Source organism: Perca fluviatilis, chromosome 15 (genome assembly GCF_010015445.1).
Source record: "Perca fluviatilis chromosome 15, GENO_Pfluv_1.0, whole genome shotgun sequence".
NCBI lineage: Eukaryota > Metazoa > Chordata > Actinopteri > Perciformes > Percidae > Perca > Perca fluviatilis.
Window position 1 is genome coordinate 14,792,341 of NC_053126.1, and position 13,606 is coordinate 14,805,946.

The window sequence follows — 13,606 nt, forward strand, 5'->3', positions numbered from 1 at the left end:
AACAGCTGCATCCCAGGGAGGGATTTCCAGAAGTTCTGAAGGTATTTCACACAGCATGGTGGGTTGAGAGAAGCAGGCTGACAGGGAGGACAAAGACGGGGGCTGGATATAGAACAGCACCTAGAGGCAGTTAAGAATTAAGCCTGCTGAATTAGAGGCAGACGACAGAGTGTTTCATTTCTCGCGAGCACAGAACCATCCTCTCACCAATACTATCCACTCCTCTTATACCTGCTCTACAAAAAAGGGAAGAAAAAAAAAAAAATACACCAGCCCATACTGGTTGTAACATGTCAGAGATAGAAGGACAGAGAGAGAGCATGGCAGAAGAAAACCAAGAGGAGAGGAGGAGCAGGCTGAGCTGCCTGTCAGGTCCGCTAATTGAGAAAAAGTGACAGAACCATTAAGACACAGTAAGGGAGGAGGAGGTGTTCGGCGGAGGAGGGGCAGTAACTGTGGTGTGGATCTCTTCAGGTTTGACTAATTGAAAGGAAGGGATGCAGGCTGGCACGAGAGAGAACGAGAGAGAGAGAGAGAGAGAGAGAGAGAAAAAAATGAAAGAGGCAGGAGAAAGAGGAGAGGTGGGGGGAAGGGGTGCAGCTTAAATCCCACAATAGGAAAAGCTAGCAACTGCTCACAGAAGGAAAGATGGACAACTGAAGATAGGCTTGAAAAAGCGTATCAAACAGAAGTGGATTAGACAGGTGTGTGCGTGTGTGTGTGTGTGTGTGTGTGTGTGTGTGTGTGTGTGTGTGTGTGTGTGTGTGTGTGTGTGAAAATCGATTGTTTTTGGCATAACGTAAGAAGTCATTTGGATCGCAGCCAGCTGGCCTCAGGCCTGCGAAGAGCGGTAGTTGTTGGGTTTTTCTTGTCCATTTTTGTCCAAGTTTATGGGGGGTGGGGGGAGGGTATTCAGGGTGTGTGTGTGTATATATATATATATATATATATATATATATATATATAAAAACAGTTCCTAAAATTAAAATAACTATTTCATAAGCTCAGAGGGCCTAATAGATTTTATCAGGTGTTATGAAAAACATTTTGCATTACATTTATTTAAATGTTCACTACATGTTTTTTTTCTCTTTCTTCTTTCATCCACCATAATATACTGCCACCTCTCTCTCTCTCTCTCTCTCTCTGTGTGTGTCAGTGAGTCCACGTCTCCACTCAGCAAATGAATAGACAATCCCATGTGTGACACACAATGGCTTTTACTGTATTTGGCAATCTACCTGAAGAGAGAATCTGAAATAAAAAAATATATTTTAATCCGTGCAACTCTCTGACATCATGTAAGCCACTAATGGTTTAGTTTTTGTCACCTTATATAAATATCCCAGCATTTGTAAGAGAGTATACTGTACACTTTCATTTTCCCAACACAACAAATCCTCAAACAAAAGTCCACACAGTGACTCCCTCTGCCGAAGTCTTCTTGATCCAAAAGGACCATACCAACACTGTAATGTGGTGATGTTATTTATAGGTTTGCTTAACATGTCACTCAGCTAATGGCTTGTCGCTCATGCTCTCAATAGAAATGTGGTCTGTATGCATGACTTAACTGGCCCTCTCTAAACACACTCACACCATGTCCACACTAATGTGCGTGCTCATGTGGATTAAGATGAAACACATGTTTTTTTTTTCTCAGATTTTGCCTTCAAACCCCAGAAACTGATTAGTTTTTAGTCCAAGTCCAGACTCAATTTCATATCCAGGAAAATGGTAGATTCTAGCGCTATAATCTGTGGCAAACGTGTCAGAAGAATAGCAGAGACAAAGACATTCTGCACCATGACAGGTATATGCCAGAGACATTAGGGATCATACAGTAATCTTTGAATACTAATTTGTGTTGCTATGCTTGGATTTGCATGCAAACAGACACTTTAAAGACACACCTCACACCAAAAAATAAATAAAAAAAATCCAGAGAATATCTTTAAGGTTACAAGCCGACACACACACACACACACGCACAAGTCAGTGCCTGCTCTGCTGCTGGTGGGGTTCTGCTGACACCCGGAGAGAGGAGGCGAGAGTCTGGGTAATTGTGCCGCTCATTTTGATGACTTGCTTTTTATGCAAAACAGGAAAAAGACAATATGCAATTATCTTGAGGAGGGAACAGCTGAATGTGGTTGATGAACAGTCTGGATTCAATCATGCTCTTAGTGCGTTATATGCAATTAAACTGCAATAGAGATAATGGCCTCCATTGCCAACTGAGTAATAATCCCAGTCATAATCACCTCCATTACTTTTATTAGGCTTGGCATTATCATCATCACTCTTATTATTTATTATACTTTTCCACAAGAAGAAAATCTTTGACAATGAAACCCTGAAACTATAAGGTATAATATAATAATATTATAATTATAATATAAGGTATAATGCTTACAAAATGAGTTTTGAGGGAAAATGTCTTTGACTGAGTTGATGCTAAAGTTCAAATTTATTCATCCTGTCTCCACTGAAGAAGTCTAGAGTTTCACCTATTCTCACCACTGTAGCAGCTGTCCACTGACTCAACCCCTTGTGGCCAGGACATGAGAGGTGTGTAGGTGTGTGTGTGTAGGTGTGTGTAGGTGTGTGTAGGTGTGTGTGTGTGTGTGTGTGTGTGTGTGTGTGTGTGTGTGTGTGTGTCAGAGCATCTCAGCTGCACTGCACCCAAACCACACATCACGCAACTGGGGCGCCGCTGATCAGTGACCAGAAATAACAAACACTCCCACTGGCGTCCCCCCCCCCCATGGACTAACAGCTGGGCTATTCTTAGAAAAAAAAATAATACAAGAGGGCTGAAATAACAAGAGTCTGACAACTTCAAAGACTGTGGTTCACTAGATGGCATTGGCGACCATCACATCGTGTAATTAGCAAAAGATTATGAACGTGTAAATCTAAAAGTGACTGAAGTGAAGTCACAGGAAAGCAGACCTTGCATTAATATATCAGTGGGTGGCATTGGATAGGTCTTACAATTATCTGACATCCTTAACATTCGAGTTCCCGAAATGTCCAAGCAGATTAATCTCTCTACTTTATCCTTGTCAGACATCGTGGCGATATCTAAGCAGAAATGTGAGGTGTTGAATTGAGTGAGTTTATATTTTCCTCACTGTGTGTGTGTGTGTGTGTGTGTGTGTGTGTGTGTGTGTGTGTGTGTGTGTGTGTGTGTGTGTGTGTGTGTGTGTGTGTGTGTGTGTGTGTGTGTGTGTGTGTGTGTGTGTGTGTGTGTGTGTGTGTGTGTGTGTGTGTGTGTGTGTGTGTGTGTGTGTGTGGCCAGGATTTTATAATCCTGAGTGCCGGGTGGGAACTACCCTATTAAGCAGTGATGGAGACACCAGCTGAAAGCTCTGCAATCACTGCAACTTTTTACTGGCTCGCGTTCACGCGTGCTGCTTCAGAGAGTCTTGAGTGACATTCCTGCTGACGTGAATCGAATACCGCAAGATTCCTTGGCTGAACTTTTGACCCTGTGTCCCCATCTAGAAACCATGGCACTGTATTCCATCCCAAACATGCTGGGCCCGGGCCTATTTTGGTGCACAAATAAAAGGGTGGGAGCCTGGCTCTTGCTAGATGATTACAAGCCGTGCTTTGTTGTAAACCTAACACAGCCTAAAAATACACAATATCAGAGTAACAATACACCCTGCAAAGCTCTGTCCCCGATACTGCCTAGACATGAATAGTGCCTGATGCAGACAATGTCGTCAAATGAGGGGCATGTGTTTGTGTGCATGGTGTGATTTGAGGTACCTTCATGCGAATGGGGAAACCAGATTTGCGAGGCGCTGGAGTGGGGGCCGCCCCGGAAGGAGGGTGAGGACGGCGAGGAGGGCGGCCGGGAAGGGTGAGACGGGTGGGAAGGGGGGGAACCCAGACTACTGGCCAGAAAGGTCCCCATGAAGGAGGCGGAGGAATTGCCCATCAATCCACTGCCTGCATTCCCACAGGGACAAAGGTAAGGAGAGAAAACATGGTTAGAATAAGAGAAGTGCATGTACACAGTGACCATGAGTGTGAATAAAATAATAATAAAACAAAAAAGAAATGCAGATGTAAAAGGATGAAGCCCACTGGCCATCTAGGTGGAATCACAGAGCCAGGTAGATTTGATCGCTGCCCTGGGGAGAGGGTGAATGAGTAAGAGTGTGTGTGAGAGAAAAAAAGTGTGAAACTCTCCTCCCCCTCACTGACAGCAGAGTCCTCTCCCCTCGTCTTCTCTCCTCTCACATCGCCTCTCCCCATGGGCAGACAGAGGTCTCATCTCACAGCTGAGTACACACTTTCTCAGGCTCTCTCCCTCTCGCTCTCACACACTTTTGCTCCTGCTCCCCAGTGTCCTTTTCTCAATTTCTCTCCCTCCCTCCATTATCTTATGCTCGCCATCTCTCACTTTCATGCCCTCAATCTCTCTTATTGCTCTGCTCCATTTTACCTCATCTCTGTCTGTCTCTCTTCCTTTCATTCTGCAGGACTCTGACAATCCTGTACTTTCTTCTTTGTTTCCATTTTGGGGTTTTACTCCTTTTCGTTGCTCCCTTCGGCTTTGTCACAGTGGCCCTTTCCTCTCTTCTCTTTCCCTCCTCTGTCCCATCGCGATGAGCAGAAATACACTATGGGCATGCTTCTTCCCAACCCTCATTGTCTTTTCTTTCCCTCCCTCTGTCCTGCTTTCTTTCTGACACATAGCATTTCTTTGCTTTGTTCTTTACTATAATGATGGCACCAGCAGAGCAATCTGTCCCTGGCTGGCTGAACTGTGTGTTTAACAAGACTATGATGAGTAATTGACCATTTGTAGCAGTGCCCATGTGACTGGGGGCTGACTGTCTATTATGCATTGCTGGGCAAGCTGGAGAAAACACACTGATTAACCACTGCTTAAATTACATTCCCATTACGCGCCCGCCAGTGCACTTGAGCGAGGGGCCCGGGTGCCCGACTCTTTGCACATTCGTTTCCCTCAAGTCACACTGCCGTGAAGTCTCATGCATATGTATGATGCCTGGATGAGAGCACACATGCACATACTTGCACAAACTCACACATTGGTGTGTCATACATTGTGCGCACAGGGCTACCCGTGAAAACGTTGGGGAGAGCAACATGGTAAAAATTCATTATCAGCCCCTCCTGACGAGCTGATCTAACAAGAAACGCTGTGTGATTTGATTTTCTTTAAGCATGAATCAGTCCAAACATGAATCAATCCTTTTCTGGGAGTGAGAACAATTGCGAGGAAGTCTTGATCAGCCAGGCGGTGAGTGAGCGCATCCTGTGGGCAGACAGCAGGGATAAACCAATCAGTCTGCCGCTTGCTCCTGCACCGAATAGCCCATGGCTCGTGGGCCAGAGCACAGGAGCATGCCGAGGCACACAGACAGACAGACAGACAGACAGACAGACAGACAGACAGACAGACAGACAGACAGACAGACAGACAGACAGAGAGAGCAGACAGACAGACAGACAGACAGACAGACAGACAGACAGACAGACAGACAGACAGACACACACACACACACACACACACACACACACACACACACACACACACACACACACACACACACAGAAAAAGGCATATTCTTGCACACACAAACCAACTCACATTGTGCACCACAGCCCCAGACAGGTGGAAATCCCCCACAATCCCCAACCTTACTTTACCTCGAAAAACTACCGTAAAACCAAGCCTCCGTGTGTGTGTGTGTGTGTGTGTGTGTGTATGTGTGTTCACACAACGGCCTATCACAAACTCACGAAAAAAAAATAACAATCTCCTTCGTGTTTAACTAGCACATTTAAAACTGCAAGACCAAATAGCCTCCGAAATTTGGCCACAGGAGTTTTTAACTATGAGTCAACCTTTTGAGTCAAAGTCAGCTAAATCTATTTTCTGATGGAATGCTAGGGACAAAAATACAGACAATACGAGGACTTCCACAACCATTACAAATAGGATATACAGAAATGATGAGGAAGACTTTAAATATCTTTAGGAGGCAGCCACATAGTAATGGGTGCTATAGCAACATCGTACATTTCGGTGGGAGGTAGCCTAATGACATATCCATGCTTTTCTCCTTTTCAGCCCTCCTTTTCTTCCTTCCTTCCTTCTCTGCTGCCACCTCCTATCACCCCTGACCCTGCGGAGCACTCCTGGCAGAGCTCTTAGGAGAGCAGGGTGGGGTTCAGGGGCAGTGGGGGGGGATGGATTATTGACATGCTGGGCACACATCCCGCACCCATCATCCAGACACCCAGGGCTCCTGTACTGTATTGCACCGCCCTCAACATTGCACACTCCTCGGCCCTCTCTTTCTGCCTGTCGCTCCCAGGAACCCCAGGTTTCCTTAGTGCCTCTGGCTCACATAAATCAGCTAATCCTCCTGCAATATTAACAGCCTCGCCCCAGAGAGAGAGAGAGAGAGAGAGAGAGAGAGAGAGAGAAAAAGGGTGAGAGAGACATAGAGACTGACAGAGGCCACGAAACCCCTCTTCACACACCAAGAGAGGAGAGAGCCTCTGCCAGAAAGACAAGGAAGGGAGAGGGACAACATACAAAGGTAATGTCTAGATGTCAGACAAGGGGATTTTTAGGTTTAGGCTGATGTTAGCGGAGAAGGGAGGAAAACCTTGGGAGGGTCTCGGATCAACTCATACACAACACAACCTCTCGGTGATCCAGTTTGGCCATATGGTTGAGAAGAGCATTGATCCAATCTAAACTGTAGTAGTACAAAATAATAATGCAGCCTTCACCTCTGTCACGTGGGCTTTTGCTGTCTCCACAGCCTGTCACTCAGTAAATGACCCCTGCCACTGTTACCCCTTTCCACCAACACAAACCTATTTCTGGGCTGTGAAAGTGCCCGTTTGCAGTTGGTTAAACTGACGAACCTTCTAAGAATCTTTGCTTTTCCATGGGCCAGAGAGCCAGATCATTAACGTCACTGTATACATCAGTATACATCTCAGTTTTCCATTCCCGCTTCCAAATTCTCGTTTTTGGCACTTTTTTCAAATTAAATTGACGCTTTTTGCACAAAAAACAATTGATGCTTTTTCCAACGTTTTGCATGCATTTTTCTTTTTTCAGAGCTTCAAAAGCGTAGAAAAAAGCTAAAAAAATGTTCCTGATAAAATTTCACAAATAGTGAAAAGCGGCGAAAAAAAGTGTCAAAAATGTCAACAAAAAAAAAAATGTGTGTGGGTTTTGAGACCTATTCAACACTGCTGCTTCAATTTCAAGCTCTGGTTTTTAGTTGGTCTTGTTGGTCACGATAATATTGCCCCTGTTATAATTGGTTCTTGGTTCTAGTTATAATTATAAAAAAGCTCTTGGTTCTTTGGCTGTCGAAACACAAAGAACTGGTTTGAGATTAGGCACCGGCTCCGAACCGGCCCTCAAACTTTCTTAGTGGAAAAGGGGTTGGGGTTGTATCTGCTGTTGGCCTCCTGCTGAGAAATATACAGTAGCCTACATGATGCTGCGCAAAAATGTCTTTCCCTTGCAGTTTGCTCAAGAATTCTCATACCACTGTTTAACATACGGACATGAGCAACACACATACTGTTTTAATATGATGCCCTCCCTAAACCCATTCAAAGTCTAATGAATCAGAGGTGTTGGTGAGAAAACACACAGGTTATTAAAGTGTGCTGGTCCGTCTTGGTGTCGGGGCAGTTTCAGTTTGGGTGCCAACCAAAGCAGTGCAGAACAAGTGGAGCAAAGGTCCAAGGCATGACAGCACTGGTGCTGGACTCACCATAAGTGTTTATTTAGCAGCTTATTAAATGGTGACATGGATCCAGGGAGCCTACCACTGCTACACCAGCTCCTTGTAAAGTTGTGTTCTCTAGGCCTGCATTTTTTTTTTTTTAAACCCTGCTTATTTATGTTTTTAAGTGGTGCCAGCAGTGCACTTGTATGGGCTGTTAAGAAAACCGGGTCATGTGCATCCTAATCGGCGCCGATCCCTGACAGCAATGAAGATTAATCCTATTAGAGAATTAAAGGAGAGGGGAGCATTGGGATGGGGGAACACCACCTCCCTCCCTGACATCTAAACATCCCACCCTGACACCCTCACAAGCACAGTTGTGATTAAATGGGTTAAAACGTACAAACACAGAAACAAACACACAAATATCCCAGAACCTCTGGAGGTGGAGGTGGAGGTGCTACTCCACCTACGCTCCAGTGTGGGTGAAGGGCGAAGAAGTCCAGTTTGTGCACAACAACCGAAACACACGTGCATACACAGTAATGTGGGCCCAGGCAGAAGCCCCCGTGCACGGCATGGAGTGAGCAGCAGGCAGGGAGGCGGAGCAGGGAGAATGAAGGCCCAGTTGTCATGGGAACAAAAGAGAAACAGCGCTTGAGGCAAGGAGGCTGAATGCTAGCTATTACAACAGAAGTGGGCAGATGCAGTTGGTCAGTGTGCTGCTCAGCGACAACAGCCTTTCCAACCTACCTTGAAACCCCACCCAAGCATGCACGCACGCACGCACACACGTGTGCACACACACACACACACACACACACACACACACACACACACACACACACACACACACACACACACACACACACACACACACACACACACACACACACACACACACACACACACACACACACACTTTCTGCAAAATCTAATCTGGTTTAAATTGTCAGGCTGTGGGGACTGAGGTGTCATAATCTTTGCCCCTACTCATTAATGTAACTCAAGGGTGAGTGGTTGTTTGGTGTCTTAACAAGGAATTATACAGTAATAGGATGTAATGGGATTCATGTGGGCCAAGCAGTGATGGGAAAAAAAAGCTGAGAAAACAACAAGCACCCACCCACAACACGTTGTCGTTTTGAATGCTGGGAATCGGATCAAAGTTCCCCCTGGAGAAATACACACCCATTTGCACGCACTTGTTGGCTTGGGAACACACACACACACACACACACACACACACACACACACACACACACACATACACACACACACACACACACACACACACAGATCTACAACTATGCCTATTGTCTAAGAGAAGATAAAGTACAATTATTTCCCAGTGCATCATATTTCCCTGTCTGCTCTTGAAAAATGAACCAGGTTATTCTGCAGCTCTCCGTCTTATCTGCAGACAGCAGCCTGAAGGGACGGACGGACGTGTCATCTAGAGAAGGACACCAGACAGACAACAAGAGATGAGAGTAATGGCGACAAGAGAAGAAGAGAGACAGGGAGAAAATTGCAGGTGTGACTAAATCAACCTGTTCCTCCGCAGCTCAGTGATCAGCCAGTGTCAAAGAGGAGAGGATAGAAGCAGAAGAAATGCCAGGAGATAGAAACACATGCACACACCATTACTTTATAAGACCTCCGATCACAGAAAGAGTCAATGAGCACAAGCCAGTTGAGGTTGCGTTGTCAGCGGTCAGTGCCATGTGGCAGCCAGCTTCTGAAGCTCTTTATAACACACCCTGAATGATCACAGCTCATATACTCTCCCCTCTGTCATGTCCTGTGAAACAACACACACTCCCTTCCTTCTTGTTTCAAATACATTAAATATATATCAGCAAGAGTTAGATGATCAAAGAAAAAACAAGAAACCTTTTTATTTCCAAGATCTGTTTAAAATCTAGTTAGTTGAAGTAGCTGTTGCTAGTATTGCTTTAGCTCCCTGACACAGCAAGACAACACACCAGATCATGTATTGGTAACATATTAGAATGGGATTTTGATTTCAGGCTTCAAGTTTGTTATGTGGCCTGGTTTGGCTCTTTAACACTTTAAAAGCTGAAAGAAGGGAGTCGAGACTGAAGACAGAAGCGCTGAAAGTTAATTCAAAGTTAACTTACCAAGTGAAAACATATTGAGCAGGATGTGTCTTTCTCATCAGACTTTCCTACCGATGTAGTTTCATGTTCTGCCCAGGAATTCAGACGCCCAAGAAGAAGCCAGCCAGACTTTCCACACATATTCACTCAAAAACACACAACTAAGTTTTCTGGCCCTCTCTGGCGACACGGGGAAACTGGATTGGATTGGGCAACTGCACACACCGGCAGCAGCAGACAGACTGCACACGCTACCCTGAAGGGCCGCTGACTAACCCAGCGCCTACTTCCTCACAATAAAACACAGCAGGAATTTCAAATGGCTGAAAGAGGGGGGATTTCCTTCAAACAGTCAAAGTCATCTTGAAAACATTAGCGCAACTGGTAGCCAAATTTTCTCTTCACTTCAGAAACAACTGTAGCAGGAGTTTTTTTGTTGCTGTAGTTGCTTGACCCCCCCGCTTTACAAACTCCCTCCCTGACTTAATCTTTTTGGGTTGGTGGGTGGTAGGATGGAGAGACTAAGGGAGCGGCTCCCTCTACAACTTTAGAAGGAGGCTGGTCTGATCAGAGGTATAATGAAGAGAGAGAGAGAGAGAGAGAGAGAGAGAGAGAGAGAGAGAGAGAGAGAGAGAGAGAGAGAGAGAGAAGGCGATCAAGTCCTGGAGCTGGGCCCAGTGCAGAGGTGGGGGAAAGTGCCAGTAGCGCACGCCTCCGACACTCCACACTGCGTGCCTGTGGAGTGAGTTTAGTGGATGTGGTCAGTGTGGGGGTGGGAGAAGTGGAAAGGGAGCAGTTGGAGGAATAGATGGAGTGAGAATGTATGACAGGGCAACATCCAGAGGGGTGGTAAGGGGTGAGAGTTTAGACTAGAAGTGTAGATAAGGGTGTGAGGAACTGTGAGAAACTTTGAGAGTGAAAGAGCAGCAGAGAGTGTGTGGGAGTGTGTGTTGCTGAGCATATGTGAGCCTCCGTGTGTGTGATTGTGTGTGCGTATGGTGGTCGTCTCGCTGAAAGTTGACAGCCTGTGTTTGCAGAGTGGCTTCGTGGTCAGCCACTTGCTTGCGATTGAAGCGATGGCGGGATAAAATGGAATTTTCTTTCAGTACTATGCAAATACAATTGGCTCGTGGAGGTCAGCCAAAGCACACCGCCCACTTCACCCAGCTGTTTATACAATATACAAGTTGACATGATAGGATAAGAGATTCTAATCCTAAACAAATTAGTCCGACTGCCTCGTCTGAAAACCTGAAAACAAATCTGGATCCACACAGGCCGTGATGCTACAGAGAAAAACATAATTTAGCTGTAGTAGGTGTTGAGCGATGTCAAAGAACATGCACACATCCAATATATGTTTCTCTCCATATATTCTATTTCTCACCCTCCTTCACTATTTGTACAAAAGTCTGCAAAAACAGGTGTTATCACATATGTGCCACTACCTTTAGCCCCCTCAAGGGGTAATTCCACCTCAATTAACTTTAATTAATAATTCATAAAGGCTCCTTTTCAGAGAGGGAAATCATTGTCAAAAAGGGGCTCCACCTATAATCCAATCACTCCTTTTGCCAACAGTGGTGTGGAGGGGGGCAGGGCAGACGGAAAGAGATAGCAATGTCTGGAAGAGTTCCTGCTGAAGGTGTTTTATGGGCACAGCAAATAAAGAGCTGGACACAAGGCACCGGTGGAACTATTTGCAGAGCAGCAGACCAGGAAGTGTGTCGTTTAAGAGACAATAAGAGCTCTGATTCTCAAAGTAAGAGCTAGCTGAGGGTTGAAGGCTTGGGGAAGAAGAAGAAGTTGGGGTATGGGTAAGGAGGTTAAGGGTATAGCAAATGGCAGGCCATGTTGCTCAGGTTTAATGCCACTGATGGCTTGTCTCAAAAGGAAACTGGACAAAGAGTAGCTGGTAAATGAATGCTTAAGCTGCTTATACATATAGCCGACGGCCGACCGTTGACAGAAAATCCAGTCGAAATGATCAGTCTCCCCGTGTTGGTCCAAAAAGTGCCACAGAACACACCAAAAAGACAAGACGAGACGTAATACATCTCTATAACAGCAGGCGGCGCTAATCTGTATTGTTGCCCAGGAAATGAAAACCGGCAGCTGATTGGACGAACGCGTCACATGGGTTTGTTTTCTCCGGAAATTCAAAGCCAGACTGTCATGGCAGCCGTTCAGAATACGATCTCATATTGTACTAAAATAGTTCACTGAAACATTTTAAGCGAGAAATGGGCCATGCAGTTGCTGAATCTGTCTTAATTTCAGCTCAACAAAGGTCAGTTTAAAAGATTTTCGTCAGATTTTGAGAGACTCTAGTCACCTCATTCCGCTCCCCATTTCCGGGTGAGTCCCGACTGCCCTGCCGGCGACTGAACATGTCAGGTCAGCCAACATGAACGCCGACAGCCCCCCAGACTGACGACGGCACGGGACACACCGAACAGATTCGCGTCACTGACCTCGCCAGACTGTCTAACGGCTGATAATCGGCTAAGTGTGTCAGAGCCCTTAGACAAAAGGCTAAAGTAAAGGTAGGGTCTGTTAGGTTTGTGCTCGTAACTTGGACCTGTGTTTAGGTGTGCTCGCTGTGATCCGTGTGGAAGTAGTGCAGTAGTGTGCTGAGTCACTGGCCTCATCTGTGCAGAACAAGCAGACATTCCAGGCTGGGACACAAGAGGTGGGAGGACAGATTTGAAACAGCAGCAGGACCAGGCCAGGGCAAATCAGCTCAAGGCCCATTACCTTCCTTTTACACCCACCCACACATGCACACTGACATTCCCTACTCCCACAACACAGATTTAATAGCAAACACAAGAAAAGCTATGTCACAACACAAAAACACCAAACTCTGCTTTCAATTTCTCTCATTCTATCCTTTCCCTGAGAACTTGAATGTCCATGATGTAACAGGAAGTGCATATTACACCAGGCCAAGAGTGTTTTCTCTCCAAGCACCATCTTGTTATTTCAATCAGCATTTTACTTTATTAAATCCCCGTCCACGCTACACAATAAAAGGAATTGTTTTTTGTCTTGGTTACAGATGAAATGCAAGTGTATCTTATGGAATGGCCAATAATGTTCTGACATTTTGCTGGGCGCTTGCAGGGCCAGAAGCACTTTGTTCTTTGTATACAGCAGCTACACACTTCTCAAGGAGAACCATTTGTTATCTGTCCAAACTTTGGAGAGTGTGCTTGTTAACTGACCCATTGTTACATGAGGGCATTTCAGGGCCGTTTGCTGCGTTCCTGCTCTTTATTCCTGAGGCATGAAATTGTGATTACCATAGTGGGGCTCATCCATCTCATTCTCTCATCCACAGACGCACGCTAAACATCCACATTTGTATTTTGGTTTCTTTCTCTTCCCCTCTCTAGTTGTCTCTGTCTTCCTCTCTCATGATACACACACACACACACACACACACAGCAACACACCCAAGCACAAAAAGAGCCGCCCACAGCTGCGTCAGGCCATCTCTCTAACAATCCAATCTGTTTTCTTTCCCATGATGTTTCCCATTGGCACAGGGAGGAGAAAATCAGATTTACTCCCCCACAGGGCCCATGCAGTTGCACTGATATGGAAAATGATTTCAGTGCTGCTTGAGCCCATAAACATTATTTTGGTCTCCCCTGTTAATGACACATTTCTTCCCAGCATTGTGGATCTCACAGAGGAAGAGATGAGTGTGTGGGAAGGGGGTGT

At 45.5% G+C, this 13,606-nt stretch overlaps 1 protein-coding gene across 3 annotated transcripts in view; it reads right to left on the reverse strand.

The window, feature by feature from the left end:
- Positions 1-3,305: 3,305 nt before the first annotated feature.
- Positions 3,306-13,606, reverse strand: part of LOC120574214 (BAH and coiled-coil domain-containing protein 1-like) — a 32,594-nt gene continuing 22,293 nt past the window's right edge. For all 3 annotated transcript variants that reach the window (XM_039824441.1, XM_039824442.1, XM_039824443.1), the window contains exon 3: positions 3,306-3,963. In XM_039824441.1, coding sequence (XP_039680375.1) covers positions 3,656-3,963 — 308 coding nt within the window. In that variant the 3' untranslated portion in view covers positions 3,306-3,655. The remainder of the gene's footprint in view (positions 3,964-13,606) is intronic.